At 49.1% G+C, this 21,968-nt stretch overlaps 1 protein-coding gene across 1 annotated transcript in view; it reads left to right on the top strand.

Moving 5' to 3' along the window:
* Positions 1-19,518, top strand: part of LOC137310165 (rhotekin-like) — a 226,226-nt gene extending 206,708 nt beyond the window's left edge. The window contains exon 14 of the mRNA XM_067978137.1: positions 19,020-19,518. Within this exon, the coding sequence (XP_067834238.1) occupies positions 19,020-19,429 (410 nt within the window). The 3' untranslated portion in view covers positions 19,430-19,518. The remainder of the gene's footprint in view (positions 1-19,019) is intronic.
* Positions 19,519-21,968: the final 2,450 nt, after the last annotated feature.

Raw genomic sequence — 21,968 nt, 5'->3', positions numbered from 1 at the left:
AAATTGGATATGGAATGTAACCATGTTATGGTCACTCATTCCAAGGGGATCCTTAACTAGGACATTATTAATTAATCCTGGCTCATTCCACAGGACCAGGTCCAAGGTTGCCTGCCCCCTTGTAGGATCAGTTACATACTGCTCAAAAAATCCATCCCTAATACACTCAATAAACTCTTCCTCAAGGCTGCCCAGCCCAATTTGATTTGTCCAGTTAATATGATAGTTAAAATCCCCCATCATTATAGCTGTTCCCTTATTACATGCCCCGACTATTTCCTGATTGTTACTTCTTCCAGCAGAGTTGCAACTATTAGGAGGCCTATATACTACGCCCACTCGTGTTTTTTTCCCTTTATTATTCCTTATCTCTACCCAAACTGTTTCATTATCCTGATCCTTTGTCCCAATATCATTTCTCTGTATTATAGTGATTCCTTCCTTTATTAACATAGCCACCCCACCTCCCCTTCCTTCCTGCCCGTCCTTCCTGATTGTTAAATACCCTGGCATATTTAATTCCCAGTCGTTGTCACCCTGCAGCCATGTTTCTGTAATGGCCACAAGATCATACCCATACGTAGTTATTTGTGCCGTTAACTCGTCCATTTTGTTACGAATGCTACGTGCATTCAGATAAAGAACTTTCAAATATGTTTTGTGACACTTAGTTCCTGCTTTTTCCTTTTTTAACACTTTACCTTTTACTCCATACCTTCTGTCCCTTCCTGACACGCTTTCCTCTGTCTCCCTGCTCAGGTTCCCAACCCCCTGCCACAGCTTTGATGCTGGGTTAATCGCCTTACGCCTTCTAGTTTTCACTTTTTTTGTCGTGTCTAAAGTACACTTTCCGCTGCTCAACGCTTTTCCCTCTCACTTGTTCTTGAACAACTGTTTGTACTATTTGTATTGTAGATTTCCCCTGGGTCTTCCCCTCTCTTGCTGCTCTCAACTTTACTCCCTTCAGTCTCCCCGCTCAGGTTCCCATCCCCCTGCCACTCTAGTTTAAACCTTCCCCAACAGCACGAGCAAACACCCCCGTGAGGACATTGGTCCTACTCACTGACCTGTATTAAACAGTCCCCATTACCCAGTCACTCACTGACCTGTATTAAACCGTCCCCATTACCCAGTCACTCACTGACCTGTATTAAACCGTCCCCATTACCCACTCACTCACTGACCTGTATTAAACCGTCCCCATTACCCAGTCACTCACTGACCTGTATTAAACCGTCCCCATTACCCAGTCACTCACTGACCTGTATTAAACAGTCCCCATTACCCAGTCACTCACTGACCTGTATTAAACCGTCCCCATTACCCAGTCACTCACTGACCTGTGTTAAACCGTCCCCATTACCCACTCACTCACTGACCTGTATTAAACAGTCCCCATTACCCAGTCACTCACTGACCTGTATTAAACCGTCCCCATTACCCAGTCACTCACTGACCTGTATTAAACAGTCCCCATTACCCACTCACTCACTGACCTGTATTAAACCGTCCCCATTACCCAGTCACTCACTAACCTGTATTAAACAGTCCCCATTACCCACTCACTCACTGACCTGTATTAAACAGTCCCCATTACCCAGTCACTCACTGACCTGTATTAAACAGTCCCCATTACCCACTCACTCACTGACCTGTATTAAACCGTCCCCATTACCCAGTCACTCACTAACCTGTATTAAACAGTCCCCATTACCCACTCACTCACTGACCTGTATTAAACAGTCCCCATTACCCAGTCACTCACTGACCTGTATTAAACCGTCCCCATTACCCAGTCACTCACTGACCTGTATTAAACAGTCCCCATTACCCAGTCACTCACTGACCTGTATTAAACCGTCCCCATTACCCACTCACTCACTGACCTGTATTAAACCGTCCCCATTACCCAGTCACTCACTAACCTGTATTAAACAGTCCCCATTACCCACTCACTCACTGACCTGTATTAAACAGTCCCCATTACCCAGTCACTCACTGACCTGTATTAAACCGTCCCCATTACCCACTCACTCACTGACCTGTATTAAACAGTCCCCATTACCCAGTTACTCACTGACCTGTATTAAACCGTCCCCATTACCCACTCACTCACTGACCTGTATTAAACCGTCCCCATTACCCAGTCACTCACTGACCTGTATTAAACCGTCCCCATTACCCAGTCACTCACTGACCTGTATTAAACAGTCCCCATTACCCAGTCACTCACTGACCTGTATTAAACCGTCCCCATTACCCACTCACTCACTGACCTGTATTAAACCGTCCCCATTACCCAGTCACTCACTGACCTGTATTAAACCGTCCCCAGTACCCAGTCACTCACTGACCTGTATTAAACCGTCCCCATTACCCACTCACTCACTGACCTGTATTAAACCGTCTCCATTACCCAGTCACTCACTGACCTGTATTAAACCGTCCCCATTACCCAGTCACTCACTGACCTGTATTAAACCGTCCCCATTACCCAGTCACTCACTGACCTGTATTAAACAGTCCCCATTACCCAGTCACTCACTGACCTGTATTAAACCGTCCCCATTACCCAGTCACTCACTGACCTGTATTAAACAGTCCCCATTACCCAGTCACTCACTGACCTGTATTAAACCGTCCCCATTACCCAGTCACTCACTGACCTGTATTAAACCGTCCCCATTACCCAGTCACTCACTGACCTGTATTAAACAGTCCCCATTACCCAGTCACTCACTGACCTGTGTTAAACCGTCCCCATTACCCAGTCACTCACTGACCTGTATTAAACCGTCCCCATTACCCAGTCACTCACTGACCTGTATTAAACAGTCCCCATTACCCAGTCACTCACTGACCTGTGTTAAACAGTCCCCATTACCCAGTCACTCACTGACCTGTGTTAAACAGTCCCCATTACCCACTCACTGACCTGTATTAAACAGTCCCCATTACCCAGTCACTCACTGACCTGTGTTAAACAGTCCCCATTACCCAGTCACTCACTGACCTGTGTTAAACAGTCCCCATTACCCACTCACTGACCTGTATTAAACCGTCCCCATTACCCAGTCACTCACTAACCTGTATTAAACCGTCCCCATTACCCAGTCACTCACTGACCTGTATTAAACCGTCCCCATTACCCAGTCACTCACTGACCTGTGTTAAACCGTCCCCATTACCCAGTCACTCACTGACCTGTATTAAACAGTCCCCATTACCCAGTCACTCACTGACCTGTATTAAACCGTCCCCATTACCCAGCTACTCACTGACCTGTATTAAACAGTCCCCATTATCCAGTTACTCACTGACCTGTAAGTGATTGGTAGTGACTGTGAGCTAAGTTTTCAGTTAACATATAGCATTGAACTAAATTTTAAAAACTAAACTTAATTTAATGAATCTAATAAATTGAAGGAGGTAAATCATTTGATTTACAATAAATTAATTAATTTAATATATAAAATAATGGGAGAACAGGAGATGTGTTTCAGCTGCAATATGTGGGAACTATCGGACAGTTTTGTCCAGGGCGACTACATCTGCGGGAAGTGTCTGCAGCTCGAGGAACTTCGGCTCCGAGTTGAAGAGCTGGAGTCCGAGCTGCAGATACTGCGAGACATCAGGGAGGGAGAAAGTTACCTGGACACTTTAATCCAGGAGGCAGTCACACCCCTTAGACTAAATACTGTAGAATTGGCACGTGGTCAGAGACAGGAGGGTGTGACTGTGAGTGAGGCAGGTACGGGGATCCAGGAGGGAGCATTGCAGGAGCCTCCGCTTCTGCATTTGTCCAATAGATACGAGGTTCTTGCAGCTCTTGTGGACGAGTGCAGGGACTGCAGGGAGGATCAGCAAACTGGCCACGGCACCGTGGTTCAGGGGGCCATTCAAGTGGGGGGGGGGGGGTCGGGGGGAGTAAAAAGGAAGGTGGTTGTAGTTGGCCACAGTATAGTTAGAGGGATAGACACTGTTCTCTGTAGCCAAGCATGTGAGTCCCGAAGGCTGTGTGCCAGGGTTAAGGACATCTCCTCCGGGCTGGAGAGGAACTTGGAGTGGGAGGGGAAGGATCCAGTTGTCGTGGTCCACGTAGGTACCAACGACATAGGTAGGACTAAGAAAGAGGTTCTGCTGAGAGAGTTTGAGCAGCTAGGGACTAAATTAAAAAGCAGAACCACAAAGGTGATAATCTCCGGATTATTACCTGACCACAAGCAAATTGGGCACAGGGTAAATCAGATCAGAGAGATGAATGCGTGGCTCAAAGATTGGTGTGGGAGAAGTGGGTTTCGATTTACGGGGCACTGCCACCAGTACTGGGGAAAGAGGGAGCTGTTCTGTTGGGATGGACGATACCTGAACCATGCTGGGACCAGTGTTCTAGCAAATCGAATAACAGGGAGATAGGGCTTTAAACTAAATAAGGGTGAGGGGAGGGTCCCGGTGGAGAGAAATCTAGAATGCTAAATAGAAAAGACAAAGAAGCAGTGCGGGAAAGTGATTGGGATAAGGATAACCAGATTGGGTCAGGAAGGGACAGAGTGTACAAACAAAAGACAACAAATAGGGTCCGGGTAAGAAAAAATTGGTAATAAGTCAAATAGGGCCATAGCACAAAAAAATGTTAAGATGTCTGAAAATGTTAAAAAGACAAATCTAAAGGCACAGTATCTGAACACACGAAACATTCGAATAAGGTAGATGAATTAACAGCGCAATTAGATGTAAACGGATATGATATAATAGCAATTGCGGAGACATGGCTGCAGGTTGACGAAGGCTGGGAGTTGAATATCCAAGGGTATTCGATATTTAGGAAGGACAGGCAAATAGGAAAAGGAGGTGGGGTGGCGTTGTTCGTAAAGGTTGAAATCAGAGCAATAGTGAGAAAGGATATTGGCTCAGAAAATCAAGATGTGAAATCAGTCTGGGTGGAGTTAAGAAGCACCAAGGGGCAGAAAACACTGGTGGGAGTTGTCTATAGGCCTCCAAACAGTAGTGGTAATGTAGGGGACGGCATCAAACAGGAAATTAGAGATGCATGTAACAAGGGGACTACAGTAATCATGGGTGACTTTAATTGACATATAGACTGGCCAAACTAAATTAGCAATAATACTGTGGAGGATAAATTCCTGGAGTGTGTAAGAGATGGTTTTTTCGACCAGTACGTTGAGGAGCCAACCAGGGAACAGGCTATCCAAGATTGGGTATTGTGCAATGAGAAGGGGTTAATTAATAATCTTGTTTGTGAAAGGTAGGTCGTGCCTGACAAACCTGATAGAATTTTTTGAAGAGGTGACTAAAGTAGTGGACAGGGGAATGTCAATGGATGTTATTTATATGGACTTCCAGAAGACATTTGATAAGCTCCCACATAAGAGACGGTTAGCTAAGATCGAAGCCCATGGAATCGAGGGAAAAGTACGGACTTGGTTAGGAAGTTGGCTGAGCGAAAGGCGACAGAGAGTAGGGATAATGGGAAGGTACTCACATTGGCAGGATGTGACTAGTGGAGTCCCACAGGGATCTGTCTTGGGGCCTCAATTATTCACACTATTTATTAACGACTTAGATGAAGGCATAGAAATTCTCATATCTAAGTTTGCCGATGACACAAAGATTGGTGGCATTGTAAGCAGTGTAGATGAAAACATAAAATTACAAAGGAATATTGATAGATTAGGTGAATGGGAAAAACTGTGGCAAATGGAATTCAATGTAGGCAAATGTGGGGTCATCCACTTTGGATCGAGAAAGGATAGAACAGGGTACTTTCTAAATGGTAAAAAGTTAAAAACAGTGGATGTCCAAAGGGACTTAGGGGTTCAGGTACATCGATCATTGAAGTGTCATGAACAGGTGCAGAAAATAATCAATAAGGCTAATGGAATGCTGGCCTTTATATCTCGAGGACTGGAGTACAAGGGGGCAGAAGTTATGCTGCAGCTATACAAAACCCTGGTTAGACCGCACCTGGAGTACTGTGAGCAGTTCTGGGCACCGCACCTTCGGAAGGACATATTGGCCTTGGAGGGAGTGCAGCGTAGGTTTACTGGAATGATACCCGGACTTCAAGGGTTAAGTTACGAGGAGCGATGACACAAATTGGGGTTGTATTCTCTGGAGTTTCGAAGGTTAAGGGGTGATCTGATCGAAGTTTATAAGATATTAAGGGGAACAGATAGGGTGGATAGAGAGAAACTATTTCCGCTGGTTGGGGATTCTAGGAGTAGGGGGCACAGTCTAAAAATTAGAACCAGACCTTTCAGGAGCGAGATTAGAAAACATTTCTACACACAAAGGGTGGTAGAAGTTTGGAACTCTCTTCCACAAACGGCAATTGATACTAGCTCAATTGCTAAATTTAAATGTGAGATAGATAGCTTTTTGGCAACCAAAGGTATTAAGGGATATGGGCCAAAGGCAGGTATATGGAGTTAGATCACAGATCAGCCATGATCTTATCAAATGGCGGAGCAGGCACGAGGGGCTGAATGGCCTACTCCTGTTCCTATGTTCCTATAATTCTTCATTAAGATGGAAAGTGAAATAGTCCAATCTGAAACTAGGGTCCTAAATCTAAACAAAGGAAACTACGAAGGTATGAGGAGTGAGTTGGCTATGATAGATTGGGAAGCTTCATTAAAAGGCATGACGGTGGATAGGCAATGGCTAACATTTAAGGAACGAATGAATGAATTGCAACAAATATACATTCCTTTCTGGTGCAAAAACACAAAAGGAAAAGCGGCCGAACCATGGCTAACAAAAGAAATTAAGGATAGTATTAAATCCAAAGAGGCGTCATGTAAAGTTGCCAGAAAAAGTAGCAAGCCTGAGGATTGGGAGCAGTTTAGAATTCAGCAAAAAAGGACCAAGAGATTGATGAAGAGGGGAAAAATAGAGTATGAGAGTAAACTTGCAAGGAACATAAAAGTGGACTGTAAAAGCTTCTACAGTATGTAAAAAGATAAAGATTAGTGAAGACAAATGTAGGTCCCTTACAGTCAGAAACGGGAGAATTTATAATGGGGAACAAGGAAATGGCAGAGCAATTAAACAAATACTCTGGTTCTATCTTCATGGAAGAGAACACAAATAACTTCCCAGAAATGCTAGGGAACCAAGGGACTAGTGAGAAGGAGGAATTAAAGGAAATTAGTATTAGTAAAAAAATAGTGCTGGAGAAATTAATGGGACTGAAAGCCGATAAATCCCCAGGACCTGATAATCTGCACCCCAGAGTACTAAAAGAGGTAGCCATGGAAATAGTGGATGCATTCGTTGTCATCTGTCAAAATTCCATAGATTATGGAACAGTTCCTGCAGATTGGAGGGTGGCAAATGTAACCCCACTATTTAAAAAAGGAGGGAGAGAGAAACATGGATTTATGAAAGGGAAATCATGTTTGACAAATCTACTGGAGTTTTTTGAGGATGTAACTGGTAGAATAGATAAGGGAGAACCAGTGGATGTGGTTTATTTAGATTTTCAGAAGACCTTTGATAAAGTCCCACATAAGAGGTTAGTGTGCAAAATTAAAGCACATGGGATTGGGCGAATATACTGGCATGGACTGAGAATTGGTTGACAGACAGGAAACAGAGAGTAGGAATAAACGGGTCTTTTTCCGGGTGGCAGGCAGTGACTAGTGGGGTACCGCAGGGATCAGTGCTTGGGCCCCAGCTATTCACAATATATATCAATGATTTGGATGAGGGAACCAAATGTAATATTTCCAAGTTTGCTGATGACACAAAACTAGGTGGGATCGTGAGTTGTGAGGAGGATGCAAAGAGGCTCCAAGGTGATTTAGACAAGTTGAGTGAGTGGGCAAATACATGGCAGATACAGTATAATGTGGATAAATGTGAAGTTATCCACTTCGGAAGGAAAACAGAAAGTCAGAGTGTTATTTAAATGGTGATAGATTGGGAAATGTTGATGTACAAAGGGACCTGGGTGTCCTTGTACACCAGTCACTGAAAGCAAACATGCAGGTGCAGCAAGCAGTTAGGAAGGCAAATGGTATATTGGCCTTCATTGCAAGAGGATTTGAGTACAGGAGCAAGGATGTCTTACTGCATTATGCAGGGCCTTGGTGAGACCACACCTGGAGTATTGTGTGCAGTTTTGGTCTCCTTACCTAAGAAAGGATATACTTACCATAGAGGGAGTGCAGCGAAGGTTCACCAGACTGATCCCTGGGATGGCAGGACTGTCGTATGAGGAGAGATTGGGTCGACTCGGCCTGTATTCACTCGAGTTTAGAAGAATGAGAGGGGATCTCATTGAAACATATAAAATTCTGACAGGGCTCGACAGACTGGATGCAGGGAGGACATTTCCCCTGGCTGGGGGGTTCAGAACGAGGGGTCATAGTCTCAGGATACGGGGTAGGACATTTAGGGCTGAGATGAGGAGAAATTTCTTCACTCAGAGGGTGGTGAACCTGTGGAATTCTCTACCACAGAAGGCAGTGGAGGGCAAGTCACTGAATATATTTAAGAAGGAGTGAGATAGATTTCTAGACACAAAAGGCATCAAGGGGTATGGGGAGAGAGCGGGAACATGGTATTGAGATAGAGGATCAGCCATGATCATATTGAATGGCGGAGCAGGCTCGAAGGGCCGAATGGCCTACTCCTGCTCCTATTTTTCATGTTTCTATGTATTAAGGAGTCATATAAAGTTGCCAGAAAAAGTAGCAAGCCTGAGGATTGGGAGCAGTTTAGAATTCAGCAAAAAAGGACCAAGAGATTGATTAAGAGGGGAGAAATAGAGTATGAGAGTGAACTTGCAAGGAACAGAAAAGTGGACTGTAAAAGCTTCTCCAAGTATGTAAAAAGATAAAGATTAGTGAAGACAAATGTAGGTCCCTTACAGTCAGAAACGGGAGAATTTATAATGGGGAACAAGGAAATGGCAGAGCAATTAAACAAATACTTTGGTTCTGTCTTCATGGGAGAGAACACAAATAACTTCCCAGAAATGCTGGGGAACCAAGAGACGAGTGAGAAGGAGGAATTAAAGGAAATTAGTATTAGTAAAAAATAGTGCTGGAGAAATTAATGGGATTGAAAGCCGATAAATCCCCAGGACCTGATAATCTGCACCCCAGAGTACTAAAAGAGGTAGCCATGGAAATAGTGGATGCATTAGTGTCATCTTCCAAAATTCTATAGATTATGGAACAGTTCCTGCAGATTGGAGGGTGGCAAATGTAACCCTACTATTTAAAAAAGGAGGGAGAGAGAAAACAGGGAACTACAGACCGGTTAGCCTAACATCAGTAGAAGGGAAAATGCTGGAATCTATTATAAAGGATGTGATAACAGAACACTTGGAGGGCATTAACGGGATTGGACAAAGTCAGCATGGGTTTATGAAAGGGAAATCATGTTTGACAAATCTACTGGAGTTTTTTGAGGATGTAACTCGTAGAATAGATGAGGGAGAACCAGTAGATGTGGTGTACTTGGATTTTCAGAAGGCCTTTGATAAGGTCCCACACAGGAGGTTGGTGTTAGAGCACATGGGATTGGGGGGAATATACTGGCATGGATTGAGAATTGGTTAACAGACAGGAAACAGAGAGTAGGAATAAATGGGTTTTTTTCCGGGTGGCAGGCAGTGACTAGTGGGGTACCGCAGGGATCAGTGCTTGGGCTCCAGCTATTCACAATATATATCAATGATTTGGATGAGGGAACCAAATGTAACATTTCCAAGTTTGCTGATGCCACAAAACTCGGTGAGAATGTGAGCTGTGAGGAGGATGCAAAGAGGCTTCAAGGGGATATGGACAGGCTACGTGAGTGGGCAAGAACATGGCAGATGCAGTATAATGTGGGAAAATGTGAAGTTATCCACTTTGGCAGGAAAAACAGAAAGGCAGAGTATTATTTAAATGGTGATAGATTGGGAAATGTTGATGTTCAAAGGGACCTGGGTGTCCTTGTACACCAGTCACTGAAAGCTAACATGCAGGTGCAGCAAGCAATTAGGAAGGCGAATGGTATGTTGGCCTTTATTACAAGAGGATTTGAGTACAGGAGTAAAGATGTCTTACTGCAATTATATAGGGCCTTGGTGAGACCACATCTGGAGTATTGTGTACAATTTTGGTCTCCTAACCTAAGAAAGGATATACTTGCCATAGAGGGAGTGCAGTGAAGGTTCACCAGACTGATTCCTGGGATGGCGGGATTGTCGTATGAGGAGAGATTGAGTAGACTCGGCCTGTATTCTCTGGAGTTTAGAAGAATGAGAGGGGATCTCATTGAAACATACAAAATTCTTACAGGGCTCGACGGTAGATGCAGGGAGGATGTTTCCCCTGGCTGGGGAGTCTAGAACCAGGGGTCACAGTCTCAGAATAAGGGGTCGGCCATTTCGGACTGAGATGAGGAGAAATTTCTTCACTCAGAGGGTGGTGAACCTGTGGAATTCTCCACCCCAGAGGGCTGTGTAGATTCAGTCATTGAGTACATTCAAAACAGAGATCGATAGATTTCGAGATATTAAAGGCATCAAGGGATATGGGGATAGTGCAGGAAAATGGCGTTGGGGTAGAAGATCAGCCATGATCTGATTGAATGACGGAGCAGGTTTGAGGGGCCAGATGGCCCACTCCTGCTCCTATTTCTTAAGTTACTCACTGACCTGTATTAAACCGTCCCCATTACCCAGTTACTCACTGACCTGTATTAAACCGTCCCCATTACCCAGTCACTCACTGACCTGTCGTAAACAGTCCCCATAAGCATGTTACCGGTAATCTCCTCACTGACGCTGACCGGTAATATCCTCACTGACGCTGATCGGTAATCTCCTCACTGACACTGATCGGTAATCTCCTCACTGACGCTGATCGGTAATCTGCTCACTGACGCTGATCGGTAATCTCCTCACTGACGCTGATCGGTAATCTCCTCACTGACACTGATCGGTAATCTCCTCACTGACACTGATCGGTAATCTGCTCACTCACACTGATCGGTAATCTCCTCACTGACACTGATCGGTAATCTCCTCACTCACACTGATCGGTAATCTCCTCACTCACACTGATCGGTAATCTGCTCACTGACGCTGATCGGTAATCTCCTCACTGACGCTGATCGGTAATCTCCTCACTGACACTGATCGGTAATCTCCTCACTGACACTGACCGGTAATCTCCTCACTGACACTGATCGGTAATCTCCTCACTGACACTGATCGGTAATCTCCTCACTCACACTGATCGGTAATCTCCTCACTGACACTGACCGGTAATCTCCTCACTGACACTGATCGGTAATCTCCTCACTCACACTGATCGGTAATCTGCTCACTGACACTGATCGGTAATCTCCTCACTGACACTGATCGGTAATCTCCTCACTGACACTGATCGGTAATCTGCTCACTGACACTGATCGGTAATCTCCTCACTGACACCGATCGGTAATCTGCTCACTGACACTGATCGGTAATCTGCTCACTGACGCTGATCGGTAATCTCCTCACTGACGCTGATCGGTAATCTGCTCACTGACGCTGATCGGTAATCTGCTCACTGACACTGATCGGTAATCCCCTCACTGACACTGATCGGTAATCTCCTCACTGACACTGATCGGTAATCTCCTCACTGACACTGATCGGTAATCTGCTCACTGACACTGATCGGTAATCTCCTCACTGACGCTGATCGGTAATCTCCTCACTGACGCTCATCGGTAATCTCCTCACTGACACTGATCGGTAATCTGCTCACTGACACTGACCGGTAATCTCCTCACTGACGCTCATCGGTAATCTCCTCACTGACGCTGATCGGTAATCTCCTCACTGACGCTGATCGGTAATCTCCTCACTGACACTGATCGGTAATCTGCTCACTGACACTGATCGGTAATCTGCTCACTGACGCTGATCGGTAATCTGCTCACTGACACTGATCGGTAATCTCCTCACTGACACTGATCGGTAATCTGCTCACTGACACTGATCGGTCATCTGCTCACTGACACTGATCGGTAATCTCCTCACTGACGCTGATCGGTAATCTCCTCACTGACACTGATCGGTAATCTCCTCACTGACACTGATCGGTAATCTGCTCACTGACACTGATCGGTAATCTCCTCACTGACGCTGATCGGTAATCTCCTCACTGACGCTCATCGGTAATCTCCTCACTGACACTGATCGGTAATCTGCTCACTGACACTGACCGGTAATCTCCTCACTGACGCTCATCGGTAATCTCCTCACTGACGCTGATCGGTAATCTCCTCACTGACGCTGATCGGTAATCTGCTCACTGACGCTGTTCGGTAATCTGCTCACTGACACTGACCAGTAATCTGCTCACTGACACTGACCAGTAATCTCCTCACTGACACTGACCGGTAATCTCCTCACTGACACTGATCGGTAATCTGCTCACTGACACTGACCAGTAATCTCCTCACTGACACTGATCGGTAATCTCCTCACTGACACTGTTCGGTAATCTCCTCACTGACACTGATCGGTAATCTGCTCACTGACACTGATCGGTAATCTGCTCACTGACGCTGATCGGTAATCTGCTCACTGACGCTGATCGGTAATCTGCTCACTGACACTGATCGGTAATCTGCTCACTGACGCTGATCGGTAATCTGCTCACTGACACTGATCGGTAATCTCCTCACTGACACTGACCAGTAATCTGCTCACTGACACTGACCGGTAATCTGCTCACTGACACTGATCGGTAATCTGCTCACTGACGCTGATCGGTAATCTGCTCACTGACGCTGATCGGTAATCTGCTCACTGACGCTGATCGGTAATCTGCTCACTGACACTGATCGGTAATCTGCTCACTGACACTGATCGGTAATCTGCTCACTGACATTGATCGGTAATCTGCTCACTGACACTGACCGGTAATCTGCTCACTGACACTGATCGGTAATCTCCTCACTGACGCTGTTCGGTAATCTGCTCACTGACGCTGTTCGGTAATCTGCTCATTGACACTGATCGGTAATCTGCTCACTGACACTGACCAGTAATCTGCTCACTGACACTGACCAGTAATCTCCTCACTGACGCTGATCGGTAATCTGCTCACTGACACTGATTGGTAATCTGCTCACTGACACTGATCGGTAATCTCCTCACTGACACTGATCGGTAATCTGCTCACTGACACTGATCGGTAATCTCCTCACTGACACCGATCGGTAATCTGCTCACTGACACTGATCGGTAATCTCCTCACTGACGCTGATCGGTAATCTCCTCACTGACACTGATCGGTAATCTCCTCACTGACACTGATCGGTAATCTGCTCACTGACACTGATCGGTAATCTCCTCACTGACACTGATCGGTAATCTCCTCGCTGACACCGATCGGTAATCTCCTCACTGACACCGATCGGTAATCTCCTCACTGACACTGATCGGTAATCTCCTCACTGACACCGATCGGTAATCTCCTCACTGACACTGATCGGTAATCTCCTCACTGACACCGATCGGTAATCTCCTCACTGACACCGATCGGTAATCTGCTCACTGACGCCGATCGGTAATCTGCTCACTGACACTGATCGGTAATCTGCTCACTGACACTGATCGGTAATCTGCTCACTGACACTGATCGGTAATCTCCTCACTGACGCTGATCGGTAATCTCCTCACTGACACTGATCGGTAATCTCCTCACTGACACTGATCGGTAATCTCCTCACTGACACTGATCGGTAATCTCCTCACTGACACTGATCGGTAATCTGCTCACTGACACTGATCGGTAATCTGCTCACTGACACTGATCGGTAATCTGCTCACTGACACTGATCGGTAATCTCCTCACTGACACCGATCGGTAATCTGCTCACTGACACTGATCGGTAATCTGCTCACTGACGCTGATCGGTAATCTCCTCACTGACGCTGATCGGTAATCTGCTCACTGACGCTGATCGGTAATCTGCTCACTGACACTGATCGGTAATCCCCTCACTGACACTGATCGGTAATCTCCTCACTGACACTGATCGGTAATCTCCTCACTGACACTGATCGGTAATCTGCTCACTGACACTGATCGGTAATCTCCTCACTGACGCTGATCGGTAATCTCCTCACTGACGCTGATCGGTAATCTCCTCACTGACGCTCATCGGTAATCTCCTCACTGACACTGATCGGTAATCTGCTCACTGACACTGACCGGTAATCTCCTCACTGACGCTCATCGGTAATCTCCTCACTGACGCTGATCGGTAATCTCCTCACTGACGCTGATCGGTAATCTCCTCACTGACACTGATCGGTAATCTGCTCACTGACACTGATCGGTAATCTGCTCACTGACGCTGATCGGTAATCTGCTCACTGACACTGATCGGTAATCTCCTCACTGACACTGATCGGTAATCTGCTCACTGACACTGATCGGTAATCTGCTCACTGACACTGATCGGTAATCTCCTCACTGACGCTGATCGGTAATCTCCTCACTGACACTGATCGGTAATCTGCTCACTGACACTGATCGGTAATCTCCTCACTGACACTGATCGGTAATCTCCTCACTGACACTGATCGGTAATCTCCTCACTGACACTGATTGGTAATCTCCTCACTGACGCTGATCGGTAATCTCCTCACTGACACTGATCGGTAATCTGCTCACTGACGCTGATCGGTAATCTGCTCACTGACACTGATCGGTAATCTGCTCACTGACGCTGTTCGGTAATCTGCTCACTGACACTGATCGGTAATCTGCTCACTGACACTGATCGGTAATCTGCTCACTGACATTGATCGGTAATCTGCTCACTGACACTGACCGGTAATCTGCTCACTGACACTGATCGGTAATCTCCTCACTGACGCTGATCGGTAATCTGCTCACTGACACTGATCGGTAATCTCCTCACTGACACTGATCGGTAATCTGCTCACTGACACTGATCGGTAATCTCCTCACTGACACCGATCGGTAATCTGCTCACTGACACCGATCGGTAATCTCCTCACTGACGCTGATCGGTAATCTCCTCACTGACACTGATCGGTAATCTGCTCACTGACACTGATCGGTAATCTCCTCACTGACACTGATCGGTAATCTCCTCGCTGACACCGATCGGTAATCTCCTCACTGACACCGATCGGTAATCTCCTCACTGACACTGATCGGTAATCTCCTCACTGACACCGATCGGTAATCTGCTCACTGACACTGATCGGTAATCTCCTCACTGACACTGATCGGTAATCTCCTCACTGACAATGATCGGTAATCTCCTCACTGACGCTGATCGGTAATCTCCTCACTGACACTGATCGGTAATCTGCTCACTGACGCTGATCGGTAATCTCCTCACTGACGCTGTTCGGTAATCTGCTCACTGACACTGACCGGTAATCTGCTCACTGACACTGATCGGTAATCTGCTCACTGACACTGATCGGTAATCTCCTCACTGACACTGATCGTTAATCTGCTCACTGACACTGATCGGTAATCTCCTCACTGACGCTGACCGGTAATCTGCTCACTGACGCTGATCGGTAATCTGCTCACTGACACTGATCGGTAATCTCCTCACTGACACTGATCGGTAATCTGCTCACTGACACTGATCGGTAATCTCCTCACTGACGCTGACCGGTAATCTGCTCACTGACGCTGATCGGTAATCTGCTCACTGACACTGATCGGTAATCTCCTCACTGACACTGATCGGTAATCTCCTCACTGACGCTGATCGGTAATCTCCTCACTGACACTGATCGGTAATCTGCTCACTGACGCTGATCGGTAATCTCCTCACTGACGCTGATCGGGAATCTGCTCACTGACACTGATCGGTAATCTGCTCACTGACACTGATCGGTAATCTCCTCACTGACACTGATCGGTAATCTCCTCACTGACACTGACCGGTAATCTCCTCACTGACACTGTTCGGTAATCTGCTCACTGACACTGATCGGTAATCTGCTCACTGACGCTGTTCGGTAATCTGCTCACTGACACTGACCAGTAATCTGCTCACTGACACTGACCAGTAATCTCCTCACTGACACTGACCGGTAATCTCCTCACTGACACTGATCGGTAATCTGCTCACTGACACTGACCAGTAATCTCCTCACTGACACTGATCGGTAATCTCCTCACTGACACTGATCGGTAATCTGCTCACTGACACTGATCGGTAATCTGCTCACTGACGCTGATCGGTAATCTGCTCACTGACGCTGATCGGTAATCTGCTCACTGACACTGATCGGTAATCTGCTCACTGACGCTGATCGGTAATCTGCTCACTGACACTGACCAGTAATCTGCTCACTGACACTGACCGGTAATCTGCTCACTGACACTGATCGGTAATCTGCTCACTGACGCTGATCGGTAATCTGCTCACTGACGCTGATCGGTAATCTGCTCACTGACGCTGATCGGTAATCTGCTCACTGACACTGATCGGTAATCTGCTCACTGACGCTGTTCGGTAATCTGCTCACTGACACTGATCGGTAATCTGCTCACTGACACTGACCGGTAATCTGCTCACTGACACTGATCGGTAATCTGCTCACTGACGCTGATCGGTAATCTGCTCACTGACGCTGATCGGTAATCTGCTCCCTGACGCTGATCGGTAATCTGCTCACTGACACTGATCGGTAATCTGCTCACTGACGCTGTTCGGTAATCTGCTCACTGACACTGATCGGTAATCTGCTCACTGACATTGATTGGTAATCTGCTCACTGACACTGACCGGTAATCTCCTCACTGACACTGATCGGTAATCTCCTCACTGACGCTGTTCGGTAATCTGCTCATTGACACTGATCGGTAATCTGCTCACTGACACTGATCGGTAATCTCCTCACTGACACTGACCAGTAATCTGCTCACTGACACTGACCAGTAATCTCCTCACTGACGCTGATCGGTAATCTGCTCACTGACACTGATAGGTAATCTGCTCACTGACACTGATCGGTAATCTCCTCACTGACACTGATCGGTAATCTGCTCACTGACACTGATCGGTAATCTCCTCACTGACACTGATCGGTAATCTCCTCACTGACGCTGATCGGTAATCTCCTCACTGACGCTGATCGGTAATCTCCTCACTGACACTGATCGGTAATCTCCTCACTGACACCGATCGGTAATCTCCTCGCTGACACCGATCGGTAATCTCCTCGCTGACACCGATCGGTAATCTCCTCACTGACACCGATCGGTAATCTCCTCACTGACACTGATCGGTAATCTCCTCACTGACACTGACCGGTAATCTCCTCACTGACACCGATCGGTAATCTCCTCACTGACACCGATCGGTAATCTCCTCACTGACACTGACCGGTAATCTCCTCACTGACACTGATCGGTAATCTCCTCACTGACGCTGATCGGTAATCTCCTCACTGACACTGATCGGTAATCTCCTCACTGACGCTGATCGGTAATCTCCTCACTGACGCTGATCGGTAATCTCCTCACTGACGCTGATCGGTAATCTCCTCACTGACACTGATCGGTAATCTCCTCACTGACACTGATCGGTAATCTCCTCACTGACACTGATCGGTAATCTCCTCACTGACACTTATCGGTAATCTCCTCACTGACGCTGATCGGTAATCTCCTCACTGACGCTGATCGGTAATCTCCTCACTGACACTTATCGGTAATCTCCTCACTGACACTGATCGGTAATCTCCTCACTGACACTGATCGGTAATCTCCTCACTCACACTGACTGGTAATCTCCTCACTCACACTGATCGGTAATCTGCTCACTGACGCTGATCGGTAATCTCCTCACTCACACTGACCAGTAATCTCCTCACTGACACTGATCGGTAATCTGCTCACTGACGCTGATCGGTAATCTCCTCACTGACACTGATCGGTAATCTGCTCACTGACACTGACCGGTAATCTCCTCACTCACACTGACCGGTAATCTCCTCACTGACGCTGTTCGGTAATCTCCTCACTGACACTGATCGGTAATCTCCTCACTGACATTGATCGGTAATCTGCTCACTGACACTGATCGGTAATCTGCTCACTGACACTGATCGGTAATCTCCTCACTGACACTGATCGGTAATCTCCTCACTGACACTGACCGGTAATCTCCTCACTGACGCTGATCGGTAATCTGCTCACTGACACTGATCGGTAATCTCCTCACTGACGCTGATCGGTAATCTCCTCACTGACACTGACCGGTAATCTCCTCACTGACGCTGATCGGTAATCTGCTCACTGACGCTGATCGGTAATCTGCTCACTGACGCTGATCGGTAATCTGCTCACTGACACTGACCGGTAATCTCCTCACTGACACTGATCGGTAATCTCCTCACTGACACTGATCGGTAATCTCCTCACTGACACTGATCGGTAATCTGCTCACTGACGCTGATCGGTAATCTCCTCACTGACGCTGATCGGTAATCTCCTCACTGACGCTGATCGGTAATCTCCTCACTGACACTGATCGGTAATCTCCTCACTGACACTGATCGGTAATCTCCTCACTGACGCTGATCGGTAATCTGCTCACTCACACTGATCGGTAATCTCCTCACTGACACTGATCGGTAATCTCCTCACTGACACTGATCGGTAATCTCCTCACTGACGCTGATCGGTAATCTGCTCACTCACACTGATCGGTAATCTCCTCACTGACACTGATCGGTAATCTCCTCACTGACACTGATCGGTAATCTGCTCACTGACACTGATCGGTAATCTGCTCACTGACGCTGTCCATGTCTGATTCGTGTCCCGGGCCCACCCCAGTCTCTGCACCGCCTGTCCCTGTGCAGTGGGAGACTTCGCATGTCTGTCGTCCTCTCTCAGCTGTTCCTAAATTACAGAACTCCCCATTAAAGTCTCATTTACCCTCTGCTCTGCTCCAGAATTGAAGGTTCTTTTCTCTCCTCTCTTCAGCCATTGATCCTCCAGATGAAATTGAGCCTGTCACAGATATACTGAGCCTGCGAGTCCAGGGACACGGACACGGACACGGACTCCCACCCCCCTGGTTTGTGCTTTTTGAAAACACTCAGAAAACAGTTTGCAGAAATCTTGTGCCGTGCTTGGAAGCCGGTGTAATGGCCGACAGAGACCTGGTGCAAAGCTCACAAATCACAAACCAACCTCTTCAGAACTGCTCAGCCAAGGACTGGAATTCCGAGGATATCCCCAAGCTCACCGGAGACGATCACACCGCCCGCTATCGCACCCTCTCCTTCGATGCCAAACTAACCAGTTTGAAGTGTGAAGCACAGACGGCAGAAGCTGTCTGTCTCTCGAGAAAGCCTCACTCTCCTGTTCGAGCTCCCCCCAATCCCAATTAACATCCTTCTCTCGGCGATCACCAGACAGGCAGAGCTGGAGAAACGGCCGGGCCAAACTTCACCCAACGAACTGGCTCCTGACACAAGTGTAACTGGAGAAACAACCAGGGAGAGCAACGGGTCACTGACACACTGCTCGCAATAGTACAGGACAGTGTAATCCCTCAGACCAGGCGTTCCACTCCCCGCTCACACTCGCCGGGCTCACACTCGCCGGGCTCTCACTCTCCGGGCTCACACTCTCCGGGCTCACACTCTCTGGGCTCTCACTCTCCCCGCTCACACTCGCCGGGCTCACACTCGCCGGGCTCACACTCTCCGGGCTCACACTCTCCCCGCTCGCACTCTCCCCGCCCACACTCTCCGGGCTCACACTCTCCCCGCTCACACTCTCCCCGCCCACACTCTCCGGGCTCACACCCTCCCCGCTCACACCCTCCCCGCTCACACCCTCCCCGCTCACACTCACCCCACTCACACTCTCCGGGCTCACACTCACCCCGCTCACACTCTCTGGGCTCACACTCTCTGGGCTCACACTCTCCGCACTCGCACTCTCCCCGCCCACACTCTCCGGGCTCACACTCTCCCCGCTCACACTCTCCCCGCCCACACTCTCCGGGCTCACACCCTCCCCGCTCACACCCTCCCCGCTCACACTCAACCCACTCACACTCTCCGGGCTCACACTCTCCGGGCTCACACTCACCCCGCTCACACTCTCTGGGCTCACACTCTCTGGGCTCACACTCTCCGCACTTGCACTCTCCCCGCCCACACTCTCCGGGCTCACACTCTCCCCGCTCACACTCTCCCCGCCCACACTCTCCGGGCTCACACCCTCCCCGCTCACACCCTCCCCGCTCACACTCACCCCACTCACACTCTCCGGGCTCACACTCTCCCCGCCCACACTCTCCGGGCTCACACCCTCCCCGCTCACACTCACCCCACTCACACTCTCCGGGCTCACACTCACCCCGCTCACACTCTCTGGGCTCACACTCTCTGGGCTCACACTCTCCGCACTCGCACTCTCCCCGCCCACACTCTCCGGGCTCACACTCTCCCCGCTCACACTCTCCCCGCCCACACTCTCCGGGCTCACACCCTCCCCGCTCACACCCTCCCCGCTCACACTCACCCCACTCACACTCTCCGGGCTCACACTCACCCCGCTCACACTCTCTGGGCTCACACTCTCTGGGCTCACACTCTCCGCACTCGCACTCTCCCCGCTCGCACTCTCCCCGCTCACACTCTCCCCGCTCACACTCTCCGGGCTCTCACTCTCCCCGCTCACACTCTCCCCGCTCACACTCTCCCCGCCCACACTCTCCCCGCCCACACTCTCCGGGCTCACACCCTCCCCGCTCACACCCTCCCCGCTCACACTCACCCCACTCACACTCTCCGGGCTCACACTCACCCCGCTCACACTCTCTGGGCTCACACTCTCCGCACTCGCACTCTCCCCGCTCGCACTCTCCCCGCTCACACTCTCCCCGCTCACACTCTCCCCGCCCACACTCTCCGGGCTCACACCCTCCCCGCTCACACCCTCCCCGCTCACACTCACCCCACTCACACTCTCCGGGCTCACACTCACCCCGCTCACACTCTCTGGGCTCACACTCTCCGGGCTCACACTCTCCGCACTCGCACTCTCCCCGCTCGCACTCTCCCCGCTCACACTCTCCCCGCTCACACTCTCCGGGCTCACACCCTCCCCGCTCACACCCTCCCCGCTCACACCCTCCCCGCTCACACTCACCCCACTCACACTCTCCGGGCTCACACTCACCCCGCTCACACTCTCTGGGCTCACACTCTCCGGGCTCTCACTCTCCCGGCTCACACTCTCCGGGCTCACACTCTCCGGGCTCACACTCTCCCGGCTCACACTCTCCGGGCTCACACTCTCCCGGCTCACACTCTCCCGGCTCACACTCTCCGGGCTCACACTCTCCCGGCTCACACTCTCCCCGCTCACACTCTCCGGGCTCACACTCTCCGGGCTCACACTCTCCCGGCTCACACTCTCCGGGCTCTCACTCTCCGGGCTCACACTCTCCGGGCTCACACTCTCCGGGCTCTCACTCTCCCGGCTCACACTCTCCGGGCTCACACTCTCCGGGCTCTCACTCTCCCGGCTCACACTCTCCGGGCTCTCACTCTCCCGGCTCTCACTCTCCCAGCTCACACTCTCCCCGCTCACACTCTCCCCGCTCACACTCTCCCGGCTCACACTCTCCCCGCTCACACTCTCCGGGCTCACACTCTCCCCGCTCACACTCTCCCGGCTCACACTCTCCCCGCTCACACTCTCCCCGCTCACACTCTCCCCGCTCACACTCTCCCCGCTCACACTCTCCGGGCTCACACTCTCCGGGCTCACACTCTCCCGGCTCACACTCTCCCGGCTCACACTCTCCCCGCTCACACTCTCCGGGCTCTCACTCTCCCCGCTCACACTCTCCCGGCTCACACTCTCCCCGCTCACACTCTCCGGGCTCACACTCTCCCCGCTCACACTCTC

The sequence above is a fragment of the Heptranchias perlo genome, chromosome 1 (genome assembly GCF_035084215.1).
Source record: "Heptranchias perlo isolate sHepPer1 chromosome 1, sHepPer1.hap1, whole genome shotgun sequence".
NCBI classification, from domain to species: Eukaryota; Metazoa; Chordata; class Chondrichthyes; order Hexanchiformes; family Hexanchidae; genus Heptranchias; species Heptranchias perlo.
The sequence above is the reverse complement of the archived record's forward strand: the minus strand, read 5'-3'. Positions and strand labels throughout refer to the sequence as shown.